The sequence below is a fragment of the Camelus ferus genome, chromosome 5 (assembly GCF_009834535.1).
Source record: "Camelus ferus isolate YT-003-E chromosome 5, BCGSAC_Cfer_1.0, whole genome shotgun sequence".
NCBI lineage: Eukaryota > Metazoa > Chordata > Mammalia > Artiodactyla > Camelidae > Camelus > Camelus ferus.
Window position 1 is genome coordinate 66,796,990 of NC_045700.1, and position 14,280 is coordinate 66,811,269.

General features: G+C 39.9%; 3 protein-coding genes and 2 non-coding genes across 17 annotated transcripts in view; 2 read left to right on the forward strand and 3 right to left on the reverse strand.

Moving 5' to 3' along the window:
* The window catches only part of GPR1 (G protein-coupled receptor 1), a 38,563-nt gene extending 35,581 nt beyond the window's left edge, over positions 1-2,982 (forward strand). For all 12 annotated transcript variants that reach the window (XM_032480001.1, XM_032480002.1, XM_014567309.2 and 9 more), the window contains one exon: positions 113-2,982. In XM_032480001.1, the coding sequence (XP_032335892.1) occupies positions 141-1,208 (1,068 nt within the window). In that variant the 5' untranslated portion in view covers positions 113-140 and the 3' untranslated portion in view covers positions 1,209-2,982. The remainder of the gene's footprint in view (positions 1-112) is intronic.
* A 3,263-nt stretch (positions 2,983-6,245) lies between these two features.
* EEF1B2 (eukaryotic translation elongation factor 1 beta 2) lies at positions 6,246-9,683 on the reverse strand. Its single transcript, XM_006194256.2, has 6 exons — positions 9,242-9,683; positions 8,680-8,802; positions 7,440-7,566; positions 7,103-7,169; positions 6,544-6,669; positions 6,246-6,434 (listed from the first exon to the last, which is right to left on the reverse strand). The coding sequence occupies exons 1-6, from the start codon at positions 9,319-9,321 to the stop codon at positions 6,280-6,282; spliced, it is 678 nt and encodes a 225-aa protein (XP_006194318.1). The 5' UTR covers positions 9,322-9,683; the 3' UTR covers positions 6,246-6,279.
* On the reverse strand, positions 6,807-6,939 carry LOC116663896. The gene has a single exon (XR_004320259.1). It is a non-coding gene; the product is annotated as a small nucleolar RNA SNORA41 (small nucleolar RNA).
* LOC116663894 lies at positions 7,246-7,323 on the reverse strand. Its single transcript, XR_004320257.1, has one exon. It is a non-coding gene; the product is annotated as a small nucleolar RNA SNORD51 (small nucleolar RNA).
* A 134-nt stretch (positions 9,684-9,817) lies between the features above and the next one.
* The window catches only part of NDUFS1 (NADH:ubiquinone oxidoreductase core subunit S1), a 28,401-nt gene continuing 23,938 nt past the window's right edge, over positions 9,818-14,280 (forward strand). The window contains exons 1-3 of one of the 2 annotated variants that reach the window (XM_006194259.3): positions 9,818-9,975; positions 13,427-13,491; positions 14,010-14,101. In XM_006194259.3, coding sequence (XP_006194321.1) covers positions 13,431-13,491; positions 14,010-14,101 — 153 coding nt within the window. In that variant the 5' untranslated portion in view covers positions 9,818-9,975; positions 13,427-13,430. Of the gene's footprint in view, positions 9,976-10,007; positions 10,136-13,426; positions 13,492-14,009; positions 14,102-14,280 lie in introns of those variants that run through there. The other variant, XM_014567310.2, reaches the window with a different exon arrangement.

The following is a 14,280-nucleotide window of genomic DNA, read 5'->3' on the forward strand; positions in this document are numbered from 1 at the left end:
CTATTATCAGCTCATACAATGCAATATTTTTATTCTTTTTTTTTTTATCATTCGCTGAACATTTCTTCTTCTTTTAAAAGTTGTTTCTTTCTTTTGAAATTTGCTTCTATAGATTTTTTCATTCTGCACTTAGCAAGGTCATGGAAGATCTAGAGGAAACATTATTTGAAGAACTTGAGAACTACTCCTATGTCCTGGAATATTACTCCCCAGAGACTGATTTTGAGGAGAATGCACACCTGGGAGTCATTCACTGGGTCTCCCTGGTGTTATACTGTTTGGCATTTGTTCTGGGCATTCCAGGAAATGCCATAGTCATTTGGTTCACGGGATTCAAGTGGAAGAAGACAGTCACCACTCTCTGGTTCCTCAATCTGGCCATTGCAGATTTCATTTTTCTTCTCTTCCTGCCCCTGTACATCTCTTACGTGGCCATGAATTTCCACTGGCCCTTTGGCATCTGGTTGTGCAAGGCCAATTCCTTCATTGCCCAGTTGAACATGTTTGCCAGTGTTTTTTTCCTGACAGTGATCAGCCTGGACCGCTATATCTACTTGATCCATCCTGTCTTATCACATCGGCACCGGACCCTAAGGAATTCTCTGATTGTTATTATATTCATTTGGCTTTTGGCTTCACTCATAGGTGGTCCAGCCCTATTCTTCCGGGACACTCTGGAGTTCAATAACCACACTCTTTGCTATAACAATTTCCACGAGCATGATCCTGACCTCACGTTGATGAGACACCACCTTCTGACCTGGCTGAAATTTATTATTGGGTACCTCTTCCCTTTGCTAACAATGAGCATTTGCTACTTGTGTCTCATCTTCAAGGTGAAGAAGCGAAGCATCCTGATCTCCAGTAAGCATTTCTGGACCATCCTGGCAGTGGTCGTGGCCTTTTTGATTTGCTGGACCCCTTATCATCTGTTTAGCATTTGGGAACTCACAATTCACCACAATAGCTATTTCCACCAAGTGCTGCAGGCCGGAATCCCCCTCTCCACTGGCTTGGCATTCCTCAATAGTTGCTTGAACCCCATCCTTTATGTCTTAATTAGTAAGAAGTTCCAAGCACGCTTTCGCACCTCCGTTGCTGAGATACTGAAATATACGCTGTGGGAGGTCAGCTGTTCTGGCACAGTGAGTGAACAGCTCAAGAACTCTGAAGCCAAGAATCCGTGTCTCCTGGAAACAGCCCAGTGAATTCTTCCTCTTCCAGAAATCAGTGTCCAGCTTTTGTGTGGATCCCCTGACAGATGCTTTCAGATTATTTGGCTCCAAGATATAAAGCTCACTATATCTTTTTATTGTTTTTGGTCATTTTATTGGCATTGCATTTTTCTGTGGATGTAAGACATAAGAAGGATCTTCAATTTTTTTTTTCTGCAGCTTATCTGAGCTATTCTTGCTAAATATAACACAGTGGATTAATCAACACTATTTTTTTTTCAATTTTAATGACTTTTTTTTACATTTTTTATTGAGTTATAGTCATTTTACAATGTTGTGTCAAATTCCAGTGTAGAGCACAATTTTTCAGTTATACATGAACATACATAAATTCATTGTTTAATGACTTTTTAAAAAGACTAATTTTGAAAATATAAAAATAATCTGTGCTTAAGCTCACTTTAATTTTGCACCAGGAACCTGTTAGACCTATCCTTAAAATGTGACATATGTACTTAATTTCTTTATTTCATGTAATCTGTGTATGAGCATTTATGAATTAGAGTAATAGTTGGCTATAGTAGTTTAAAATTGTTCCAGTTAACAATGAATGCTTAGTAAGCTGCCCCCAAATGGAGTTGCTTAAAATAACACTTTATTATTATAATATCTTACAATTCTAGGGATCAGGAATTTAAATAAGGCACAGAAGGGAGGTTCACCTCCCTACTTCACAGTATCTGGAGCCTCAGCTGGACTGGGATGACCCAACTGGCTGAAGTCTGGAACAGCTGGAGACTAGCTGAGATGCTCTCTTCCCTTACCCCGCTTCTCCTCCCCTTCACTCTCCCCACTCCTTTCCCTCCTCTGCATTCTCCTTCTCTTGGGTATTCCGGCATGGCACCTCAGGGTAGCCAGACTTCTTATGCGTCAATTTAGGGCTCTAAGCGCCCAAGATGGAAATTTTTACTCCCCTTAAGGGCTCTGCCAGACACTGGCACAATGTCACTTCCACTGTACAGCATTGGTCAAAGCAGTCCCAGGCCAGCTCAGATTCAAGGGAAGGGGATGCAGACCCTACCTCTCAGTGGGGATATATGTCCATCTTTCATCCCCCATGATATCATTTTAAATATGAACATTTTTGGAAAATTCTGGGTTTGTGCAAATATGTATAAAGTTGCTATAAACATGAAACACTGACATCCAGATAATAGATAGGCAGCCCAATATCAGAATGATTTCAGAAAAAGAAAGTGTGTAGACCTATTGATAATTTCCACCTTCTATTCCTGTAACTATATTTATATAGACACCAGTGTAAGACCAATAAAACATACCCGTAAGTCAGTGACCTCTTCATTGTGTAAATCGGTTGCATTTTAGACTGTACCAGTATTTTGACTTCTATTCATTTATCCTTTTTGTTAACAGATGACAAAGAGTTATGCAGAACCATAGTAGATCAATACTGTGAGGGATGCTAAGATGCATAAGGTACTTAGAGTTTACAAAGTGAGATTAACCTGCATAAGAACAATCCTAAAATAAGGTAGTTGGTCGTAAGTACCATGAGGGAGCCGAGAAAGTCCAGATTGTTCAGAAGGGAAAGAGATGACCTTCAGTGTGGAGGTGAAGAAACACTGGAAACCTGTCCTTGCCATTGGGGTTTCCTAGACATCCTGCTTCTTTTCCAGGCCTCTGCTGGGACCCTTGTCTTTTATGAATATAAACTCCGCTACTCACTACAATTTTTAAAACCTATTTAATTTCCTATGATTTCTTGATTTTATTTTGGAAGTTGTTACAGGGAAGCTGTGCTATTTCTTGAATCAGTATCCTTTTTTATTTCATCTCTCAGTTTTTAGAAATGCTAATATCAGATCATTTATAGGCTGTGTTTCTTACTTTGAGTCCCATGCAACCATCAGATCCAGTTTTGAAAATTATTAGAAGAAAAAAATCTGTGCAGCATAGCTCAGCCTACCCCAAGATTCTACCATTCCCCAGCTTTCTGGTTTCTGTCACATCCTGGATAGCATAAGGGAGGCAGGAAGAGAAAGGCTCACTGTAAGTTTCCAGCCCTTTGTGCAGCCCTTAACCCTGCCCCCTCCACCACCAGGGTTTTCAATATTCCACTCTGGGGTCTCCCTTGGATAGGCTCCCAGGATCAGGAAAAAAGCTGAAGAAAGAAAAAAAAGAAAAGAAAAGAGAACTGTGTAAGCTCATCCCTAGTTTGGGCAAAGAGACTCCTAAGGCTGGGGAAGAAAGAGGAAGGGTGACGAGCAGGAAGGAAGGGGGTTAAGCAACCAAGGGCAGAAGAAAATTATGGAGCAAATGGTGGTCTGGAGTTACATTTCAGGGCAGTGCTCCCTGCCCTTTTAGTTAGGAACCCGTGCAGATCTGTTTCTTTTTCCGCTAGGCTAAGCGGTCAGCATCTAGGGCCTGTGAGCTTTCCATCATACTTTTTTATTCTTAACAATTTTAAGTTTGAACCACCTCCCTATGGTTTTTTCTTAAGCCTTTTGTATTTTTATAGCATCTAACACAGTGATACTGAATGAGTCAGTTTTGAATTCCCACATTGTGCCCAGCCCTTGTGCTAGGGACGGCTGAAAATGAGAAAGAATCAAGGTTTCAGGGTTATTGTGATCACTTACGGAGCATGCAAAAAAAGGTGGGCTCTTATAAAAATCTTCCACTCCAACGGCAGAAACAAAAGAAAAAAAAACCTCTTTCTCTACATATACCTATGCCTCTGAGCCAATTGGTTCAAAAAGTTCATTCAGTATCCTGGCTCACATGAATGTATAAGCATTGCTCATAATAGCAAAAAATCATACAGCAATTTTAAAGAATTCAGTAACTAGATTGGTTAAAATATGAAGACAATGGATTATGTAGCTGTGAAAAACTAAGGAAGTCTTTTATGTACCGATACAGAATGTCCAAGATATCATCTCCCAGATATCCCAAGTCTACGTCTATGGACAAAGTTTACGATGCAGAAGTTTGTGTTGTACACTACAGGTAGCCCATACGTATGCTTACTAGTTCTGCAAAGATCTAAGAACCTGGTGACATTGGTTGCTTTCATGGAAGTGATTGTAAGACCTGAGGGACGGGGGGACTTCACTGTATAACCTCTTGAACTTAGAACCATGTTAATGTATTATCTCTTTATTTAAATATGACATTGAAAGATACCATTTAATGTACTTCTTATTCAAGACCATGGAGTCAAGATTTGAAGTCACGTGCTTCATCATTCATTATTTTAAGATTTTTAAGACAGCTATGGTTTGAATTGACCATTCTAAATTTTTAAACTCCTTTTACTTTTAACCAAATTTTTGATAATTAATCATTAATAATTTTTAATACTTAACATCTTGGTCAAGCTATTTGGTACTCAAACCCTTTAATATGTCAGATTATGAATTATTTTTGGCTATTCACTAGTTCCATCTCCACTTTTCCATAGCATTTCTAGAAATGCCAGTTTCTCCCATTCTCCAGAAAATGAAGTGCTGCCCTCTGCTGGCTCTTACGATACTGACAACCTGAAAATTTCCAGTGATTTTAGACCGGTCTGTTGGACTAAACATTGCTTGATTTTACTCATCAGCACATACATGTCTGATTGAATAAATTTTTAGAATTTAAACAACTTCCCATACTCAAAGTAGTCACATACAAAGAAAATCAGATGGAGGGAAGAAAACAGCATTGTCTGGTTCTGCTAGGAAAACCTTCACGTCAAACATTTAATCTCCTGTCTAAAAAGAGATTACAAAATGAACGCTTAGAGGTCAGCAATTCCCAAACTCTACTTTTGTGAAAAATATTACTGTAAAAAATACATAATGAGATGTTCTACATACCCCAAGTTAATTGTTCAAGATGCAGCTATTCCAATATTTGACTACCACTTGACTCCACCGCTGCCCTCATCTCAATACCTTTACCTGCAGCACTACCTCAGTAGTGAAGTACCCCCGCCCCCAGAGGCTCAATCAGACTTTCAAACCCAAGTAAAATGTCCCACCTCCACACCCAAGCCAGGCTTATGAACCACAGCCTCGGGGTCAATCGCCCATATCAATCTCCCTCCCAGGACACAAGGCTACTCAAAATCATTCTCAGTACAAGTTCTCCCTGAACAGTACAGGAGGCATTAAATTGGTAAAATCTGCCTTGACAAATGGCTAGAATTCATGACAAATCCTGGGCATCCTTCCCTCCTCTGGATACGTGTCCTTTGGTAACACTGCACACCCCAGCTCATTAATACTTAACATTATTTTCACTTGGGATTCGTAGTTGTGTGTGTGTTTTTTTTTTTTAATCGTTAAGTAACCCCTAAATTGAAGATACTAGGGTCAACAAATAATTTTGGCAGCCATTTAAGTCACTGGTTACTAACTGTAAAAGGAGTTAGTCCTGGCACTTAATTCCTTATCTCCAAATATTTCATTAACTATCTGGCAAATTATTATTCACTATGTGCCTGTTACTTACTGCGCTAAGCACTTTACCTGTTTGGACCCATTTCTCATGATTCTTTAAGGTACTCTCAACATTCTCACTGAGTAAACCCAGCTTAGATAATAAGTACAAGGTCTTGAACCATTATACACCAACAGGGCTAATTATATAAAATTAAGAGCTCTTAACTACAAGATTTTTACATTAAGTTTATTTCCCTGATTTCTTTTAAAAAGAAGGCTAATACAAAAACCTTCAAGTAGTAAAGCACATGCTTAGCATGCACAATGTCCTAGGCTCAATCCCTAGTACCTCCTCTAAAAACAAAACTATATCATTATACATTGAGGACACATTAATGGGTACATAAATTGCACTGAGTCTATTTCTATTCATTTGTTTATAAAATCTACTCTGTACATATATATACTCACAGTATTCCCTTCTATTTGGGCTAAATGTCAAATGACAATGCTGACCCAAGTTTACATTATTTATGAATTATCTATCCATTGAATTTCTTCCCTCAAAATGTAAAGAATATAAATACCACCATCCTATTTAGGAGTCAAGAGGCAAAAGTTGTCTTTCAAGCTTTTATTTAAGGGCAATGATTTTAGATCTTGTTGAACGCAGCCACGTCCATTGACTGCACATAGTCCTCAAAAGCAGTGATCCGTTCCTCCAGCATATCTGTTCCAACCTTATCGTCTTCAACTACACACTGTATTTGAAGTTTTTTAATTCCATACCCCACTGGAACTAGTTTAGCTGAAATGAACATTAAGAAAAACCTTAGTTAGAAAAGTTCTGTTTGGCAAAGGCTGAAACTATATGCAAATTCCAGATGCCAGTGTCAAAAGGCAAAGACTCAACTCACAGGAGCCCCAGACCAAGCCATCTGCTTGGATGCTTCTGACGCACTCCTCTAGCTTTGCCATGTCAGTCTCATCATCCCAAGGCTTCACGTCTAATAAGATGGAAGACTTGGCAACAAGTGCTGGTTCTTAAAAAAGTGCAAGAAATAGCATTATTCAAATTATTTTTGCCCTATTATTTTTACTCTACTTCAAGACATTTAACCAATCTTAATTTGTTTCTAAATAGATCATCCAAGCCACAGAAAACTATAGAAAATACATCTTGTGTTTGTCACACACATGCCCACTTTCTGTTTTGCTAAGAAAGAGGTGTGTGATTGTGTGACAGTTCCTTTCCCACAGAGGAATGCCACAGCTGCCACCAGAAGGACAGCTGCAGACCAGTAGCTGTGGAAGTTCTGAAGCTCTATCCACCTTGACGGAAGGTTCTGAAATACTGACGTATTCAATGAATATGGAGGAAAAGAAATTACTTGGGTGATCAATCTTTGAGAAAGATTATTCACGTCATTATGAAAGGAGTTAAGTTAAACAAACACAAATTATAAAATGACCTACTTTTGGCTTTCTTTGACTCGTACTGTGCAAGGCGTTCTTCTCTTAGCCTCTTGGCTTCTTCGCTTTCCTGAAAAGGAAAAATTTAACATATTTCACAAAGGTGGTTGGTCCTCCACTTAAAGCTGGTGGAGTCATAAAAAGACCAGCTTTATCAGAAAAAACAAATCCATCACGAGCTCAGCCGAAAGATGGTGATTTGATTTTATTCATCATGTAGCCAGTGATAATTTTTAAAAGGCAGGTAATACAGTGAAGCCAGGATTGGAACACAGGCCTTCTGGCTACAAAGCCTGTGCTTAAGCACAATGATGCATACATATTTCAATTTACGCCATACCTCCTCATCATCAGATCCAAAGAGATCAATGTCATCGTCATCTTTACTATCTGCAGCTCCACTTTCTGTGGTGTCTTCCACATCAGCAGGGCCATACTTGCCCAAAGCTTTCTTCACTCCTGGCAGGCTTGAAAAAGTTTTAATCAACTACTATTAGGTTGGTATGATGTCTTTTTTCAAACACATGAGAACTTGTTTTCATTACTATTTATCAATAGATCCCCTTTCTACCAAGAATTTACCCTTCAGCACTCCCAGATAAATACTTTAATAGGTTTAGCTCCTCATCTAGCAAACATTAGTAGCATGTGAGACATTATATTCGATAGACATGATTTACTTTCAGAATGATTATTTGTTTGAGATTTCATTAAACATGCTCAGTCCATTCTTAGTGAACTGGAGTCCCCAAACGTCCATCCTTTTTGGCAGTTTCAGAAGAATGGCCAAGAATTGGGGGTGGTGGGGGCATAGCTCAGTAATAGAGCACAAGCTTAGCATGCACGAAGTCCTGGGTTCAATCCCCAGTATCTCCATTAAAACAAACAAAAAAAGGGCCAAGGAGTAAAGAATGAGCTACAATTTCACCTCAGATTGGTCCCCCCAGGTCAGGGTCAATCACGTTGACACTGGTAGGGCAACGTGGGGGAAAGCTGAATTGACGTTGTTCTTGAAGTAAAATTTATAATTTATGGCAAGACAAGAAAAATTTAAACAAAGTTTTTCTTTGCTCTTCTGGGCCTCCTCCTTCCCCTTTAGTGTGTATTGTGCATCTGCATTAACCAGACCTCCTTAGGAGGTAACACTTCTCCTTAATTTTTGGCCACGATGACCCATGACCCACTACTTGCTTTGTATGCGCAGATTGGGATTATACAAACTCAATTATGCGTCATTTAACATACAGCCCTGTCTCAAAAACGTATATTGGGAGAACAGTTCTCAGAGCTTTCTGAGGGGCTTTTCCCAAATTATAATCCTCAGTGTGGCTCAAAATAAAATCTTCAATTTCTTTCTTTGATTGACTGACCAATTTTTCATCAAAAACTGTCCATGTTCTACCTGTTCTGTTAAAAAATGGAGGACTTCAGTCTCCTGGCCTTCTAAAGTCACAGAGGAATTTAACTCACAATATCCCAACAAAACTAAAGTAGCCTGAATCCTAGTTTGTCATGTAAAAATCCCGAGCTGAAGCTCAGAAAGCATTCTGTTCTTCAAATAAACACAAAGACTATTTTACCTGGCCTTTTCCTTTTCGTAAGATTTGATGTGATTATACCAACGTAGGGCATGACACAAGTCGGCAGGTGGCGGGCCGGAGACTGCTTCAAATACTGCCACATCTGCCTGTGACGGCACATACCTGCCGAGGACACAAAAGCAATCACACGTGCCTTTAAAAGAAAAGCCACAAACACCGGTAAATAAACGATAAACGCTACTACCCCCCGTCAAATTAACTAGTGGCAACTCGCTCATTTATTTCCAGACTACCTAAGCTGCTTTAGTTTTTTTTAAGACACAATCTCCTTAGGAGCAGGGACCATCCGTTTGGTTCTCCGCGCTATCCTGAGACACGCGTGCTACTTAGAGCTCAGAACTTGCAATCGTTAACGTAAATCTACAGGCTTACATTTGTTAACTGAGCAGAGACGCGGAGAAACACTGTTAAGTAAGAGGAAAGAAAGCAAATTTAACTCTCCTCCTCTCGCCCGGGCCCTGGGACCCCAATTCCTTTGCTCCAGCGGCAGCGGAGGCCGCGCCACGTGGCCCCACCGCACTCGGCCCGCCTGTCCGCTCACCCCTCGATGTAGCTCTTGTCCGCCAGGTAGTCGTTGAGCACCTGGAGGCCCGCGGGACTTTTCAGGTCTCCGAAACCCATGACGACGGCTGATCCGGGAACTGAACGGTAGCGGGGAAAAGAGGAGCCCAGGCAACCGGCGCCAAACGCTAAGAGGAAAAAAGGGCCACGAAAAAGCCGGAAATTCCTTATATAGAGACGGAGGCGTTTCTCTCCGATGCCTCCGGCCGAAGGTTAAAGGTCAAAGTCCGTTTAGCTTCCTCAACGTAAAAATCAAGGGCTCTGAATTAATGAGTCAGAAATTATCCGCTGGACTTTCTGTGTGTTTGGAAATCAGTTAATAAAAGGGTATGTCTTAAATTACTACGTCCAAGACTTCCGAAGATTACAGGAACTGCCCTTAGAAGCGCCGGAGATGACCGAAGACGCTCGGCCTAGGCCGCAGGGCTACTTCCGGCGGAACTGCGGATTGGAGCCGGCCCTCTCACCCCGCCCCCGCACCCCCTCGGCTGCTACGCCCTCCGCCCCGCCCTCTGTCAAGCCGACGGAAGTTGCCGAACACAAGCTAAGCGGGAAATTGTCGAACTGGGGTTTCTAGTCCCTCCTGGCTTCCCGTTCTCCAGACCCGGGACGGAGACAGCCGAGGCCTCCATATTGAAAAAGCGACCCGGCCCGTAAAGGGTCGGTGAGGTGTGGACAGCTCTGCAGACCAGCCTCGGCGGCTTCAGGGGAAAGGTGAGGTCGTGTTTGGGTGAGAAGGTTGAGGTGCCTCGGCCCTGCAATTTGGTTTTTTGACGAGACTGTTTCCTTTGGCTCAGTCCACTCATTTTCTTCTTGTCCTTGACGGGGCGCCGCGTCCCACCCCGCCTCCTTGGGAACCCCCGAGAGCTGGCAGGTGAGGACTGTTAGCCGAGGTCTCTGGTCTAATGGAACCTAAGAGGAGGAAGGGGTCTGGAAGCCTTGGGGAACGCTGGCCGGAATGCAGCCTTGTAGGTGACCTCTTTGCAGGGGAACGCAGGACAGTCTCCTTCGTGGAGAGGAGGCTGTTTTGTTCCCCGGGAGCGGGCCTATGTCAAGTGACTTAGGCCTAAACACTGAGCATTTTCCCCCAAATTAACACAAACCTGCTACAGTGCATCTTTGATCACTGTTGCCTCAGCAATCGTCCATGCCTCTCTTGTTTTGTTTGGTATTTTGATTTTGTCTGTGGACTGCGTTGAGTAGTACTGTTTATCCTTTTCACTGGTGGGGAAAGTGAAGAAAAAGACATTTTAAGAGTTGGTCCAAGGTCGCACTGCGAATAACAAAGCTATATTGTTTAACAGTTTGGGGGATCTAGTAAAATGGTAAAGTGCATTGTAAAATCATGGGTCAGGCACAACTCTGCTCAAAAACCAAATGAGGGTATAGAAAATGTAACCTGAACTATGTCTGGTAAATAGACACCAAGTTCGTTTTTTGTGGAATGTTGTTTTTTCTTACTGAATTCTGTGTACACCTTTAAATGGAGTGTTATAATGTTGCCAGAGCACTTGCACTCTTTAATTACAGAAAAGTGGAAATTAAATTATGGCCAGAGGGTGGAGATAGAATTTATTTAGCAAATACTAAACGTCAACTGTAATCTAGAAATGAGACCACAAAGAATTAAATGAGTGATATGGCTGAGGAGTAGTTGGGACATTTTAGATAAGCTGGTAAAAGAGAGTCTCCCTGACGAATGTCATTTAAGCCAAAATTTGGAGGATGAGGAGGAGCCAAAAAGATCTGAGGGAAGAGCATTTCAGCCTGAGGCTACAGCCTGTGTGAAGATGGTAGCTGTGGCAGCCCTGTGGAAGCCAGGAGACCTGTTGGGGGCTATTATAATAGTCCAAGCAAGAGATGAGAGTGGCTTGGAATAGAAATAGTACCTTGGAGGGAGAGAAGTGGATAGATAACAGCATACATGGTGCAGAATGTGGAATAGTATTGTCTCTGAACAAAGTGTCTAGTCTAGTTTCAGACATGATTAATCGTAATTAAGATTAATCCTAGAGATGATTATTTTTGTTCGTACGTGGTAGCTAAGTAAGTGTAAAGTGCATTTAAGAGTTTTGCAAATCTGTATTTCTTATGTTGAGGCTATGCAGTCTTCCATTTGATGTTGGGTTTTCAACAGACAGCCTAGTCCTGGTGGACTTCCCAGCTAAAGTGGACGCCACTTTCATATTATATTGGAAACAAAATAATATTAAAGATTTTACACTGTTGTATGAAATACTGGTTGTTGATTTTGAATCTGTCATTACTGTAATTCGGCAAATTCAACTTTACCTTTATTTCAGTAGATTTTAATAGGACAGTTGCTTCTCATTCTGGAACTTGGTGGTGAAACTACAGTTGACCCTTGAACAACGAGGGGATTACGAGCGCCCACCCTCGTGCAGTCAAAAATCTGCATATAATTTATAGTTGGCCCTCTGTATCCACGGTTCTGCATCTGAGGATTCAACTGATCTCAGATCTTTTAGTACTGTAGTATTTACTGAAAAAAACTCATCTATAAAGGGATCTGCACAGTTCAAACCCGTAGTGTTTAAGGGTTAACTATTTAATGATTATATTTTCAAGGGCACTGTGCTAGGTCTTCAGAAAAGGGAAATGACAAAAGTGTACCATTCCTTATCAGGGAGCTTATAGTTTAGTAGGTGCTGAAATTGATTACTAACCTATAGTTTAGTAGGTGGAATAATAAAGGTATATGCACAGTGTGTCCTGATACTGAAGAGAAGGGCCACAAAGGAGGAGTACTTTAAAACTGATTTTCAGTGGCCAGTGGCTAGTACTGCCTAAATTGAATTCAGCTTTAACTGGCATTAATTGAGCGCTTACTAATACCACATAGCCTGGGAGATATTGTTTTCTTCTATAGATAAAGAAACAGAAACTCTTGATTTACCAAAAAGTCTTTCACTAGTAGGCAACAGATGTCTGCAAATTCAATATCCCAAATTCTGAACTAATGAATTTTGAGTTATTGAGGTCTGAATTAATGGAATTTCCTGTTATACATCATTCATAATAGGTATGCGAAACTTTATGCTTAAAACTTAGGTAGATATACTATTTTTCACTCCTTTAACCTTTGAAATTCTTTATGTGATACATTTTGATCACATAATTTGCATTTTAAGAGTTCCAAATGAATAATCAGATGCTTAGCCCGTATAATCAAGTGGGTAGACAGAATGTTCAGTGCTTAGCCCATGTGATGAAGCGAATGGACCAAAAACTAAAAGATAGGATAACTTTTCTCTCTGTTTTCTTACGTAAAACTTTAATTGCTGTTATTTATATAATCCACTTCCATTTATTTTGATGATTTTCTCTCAGCTTCAGCACTGTTGACACTTCAGATAATTCTTTTTTATGGGGTACTATCCTGAGCGTTGAGAATGTTCAGTAGCACCCTGGCCTCTACCCACTAGATGCCATTAGCTTTGCCCTGTCACGGCAACGAATAGTTTGTCCAGTTATTGCTAAATGTCCTCTGGAAGCAAATTTGTCTCTTGTTGAGAACCCTGTTTTAGAGCTTACTGTGTACCAGCCTTGGGATAGGTACTGAGGAGAGAAAGATTCAAGAAGTTCATAATACAGAGGGTGAGTGGAGCAGGCACATAAATAATCGCAGATGTACTACTTGGCAAAGAAAATGGTATTCCAGACACTTTAAGGCTTGGGCTTGTGAGCCCGGCTGAGGATATCTCAGGAGCATCTAGTAGAAAACTGCTCAGAACATGGAATGTTAGAATATGTATTAGCAGGAAATGAAGGCAGAAAGGAAAGCTTTATTTTACGTAGCTTTTAATCACAAGCTCGCTGTTATTCTTGAAATCAATTTTACTATATAGTAGTGTTTTAAGTTAGATCATTTGTTTATAGTTAAAAACGAAAACAAAACTGCCCTTTTAAAGAATCATAAGGCTCAAATTTATATACTAGCTGCTCCTTAGATTCTTGACAATGTACAAATTTCTCTGAGAGGGAGTATTCATATCTCTAGAATTTGAAGAAAAATAGCAGGACTTGTAAATGTTCAGTGAAATAATGTAAATAAAGTGCCTTAAAATCATAAAATATTACCGAAAAGTTTGTAATTAGGATTTTTTTCCTATAATAATACAGCTTTTCTTTGTTTTATTCTTAGCAATATGTTAAGGATACCTGTAACAAGGACCTTAATAGGCCTTTCTAAGTCTCCTAAAGGATGTGGTGAGTATTTTTTTATTTGCATTTATGGGCACTGGACTTTGTATCTTTGTAAATTCTTAGGTCTGTGGTATGTTTCTTGAAAGACCCTAAACTCGTAATTTAAGTAAAAATAGAAACAGTGGCCCAAGTTGAATAGTCATTTTCAAAATATAACTTTAAACCGTTTATAGAAATTATCGTGGAATAGAAAATAGTAGGAACTGTCCATCAGTGCCAAAATGGGAAAAGCAGTCATTCTGCTTTTGAGAAGTGGTCTTCCCGTGAACGTATTTTCAGTGATATTAAAAGTTTCAATCTAAACTGCTGTTAAAAGTAGACAAACATATTTGGTATTCAAGATTAGAAAAGCTTTCTTCCAATTCAGTATTTTTAAAGTTTGCATCTAGTGAAAAAGAGGGGAATAGTATATAATGAAGAAAAATTTAAAGGTATAGGTTAGAGTGAGTTAATCCATTGTCCTCTGCTATAATAAATTGAATTCTGTTAATTTTTTTCACCTCAATATTTTTGATGTTCAGCTCGAACAACTGCCACAGCAGCAAGCAACTTGATTGAAGTATTTGTTGATGGTCAGTCTGTCATGGTGGAACCAGGAACTACCGTCCTCCAAGTAGGCGTGCATTTTTATTCTTTATTTTTGTGTATGTTCTAATTTTTAAAAAGTTTATTTTCTTTATACTGTTTATTTACTTCTAAAATTTTCAAGATTTCTTGACAAATGTTCATTAAAGAACTACAGATAGTAAAATTATATGAAAATAAGTTTGATTTGAAATATTGGCATTTCAG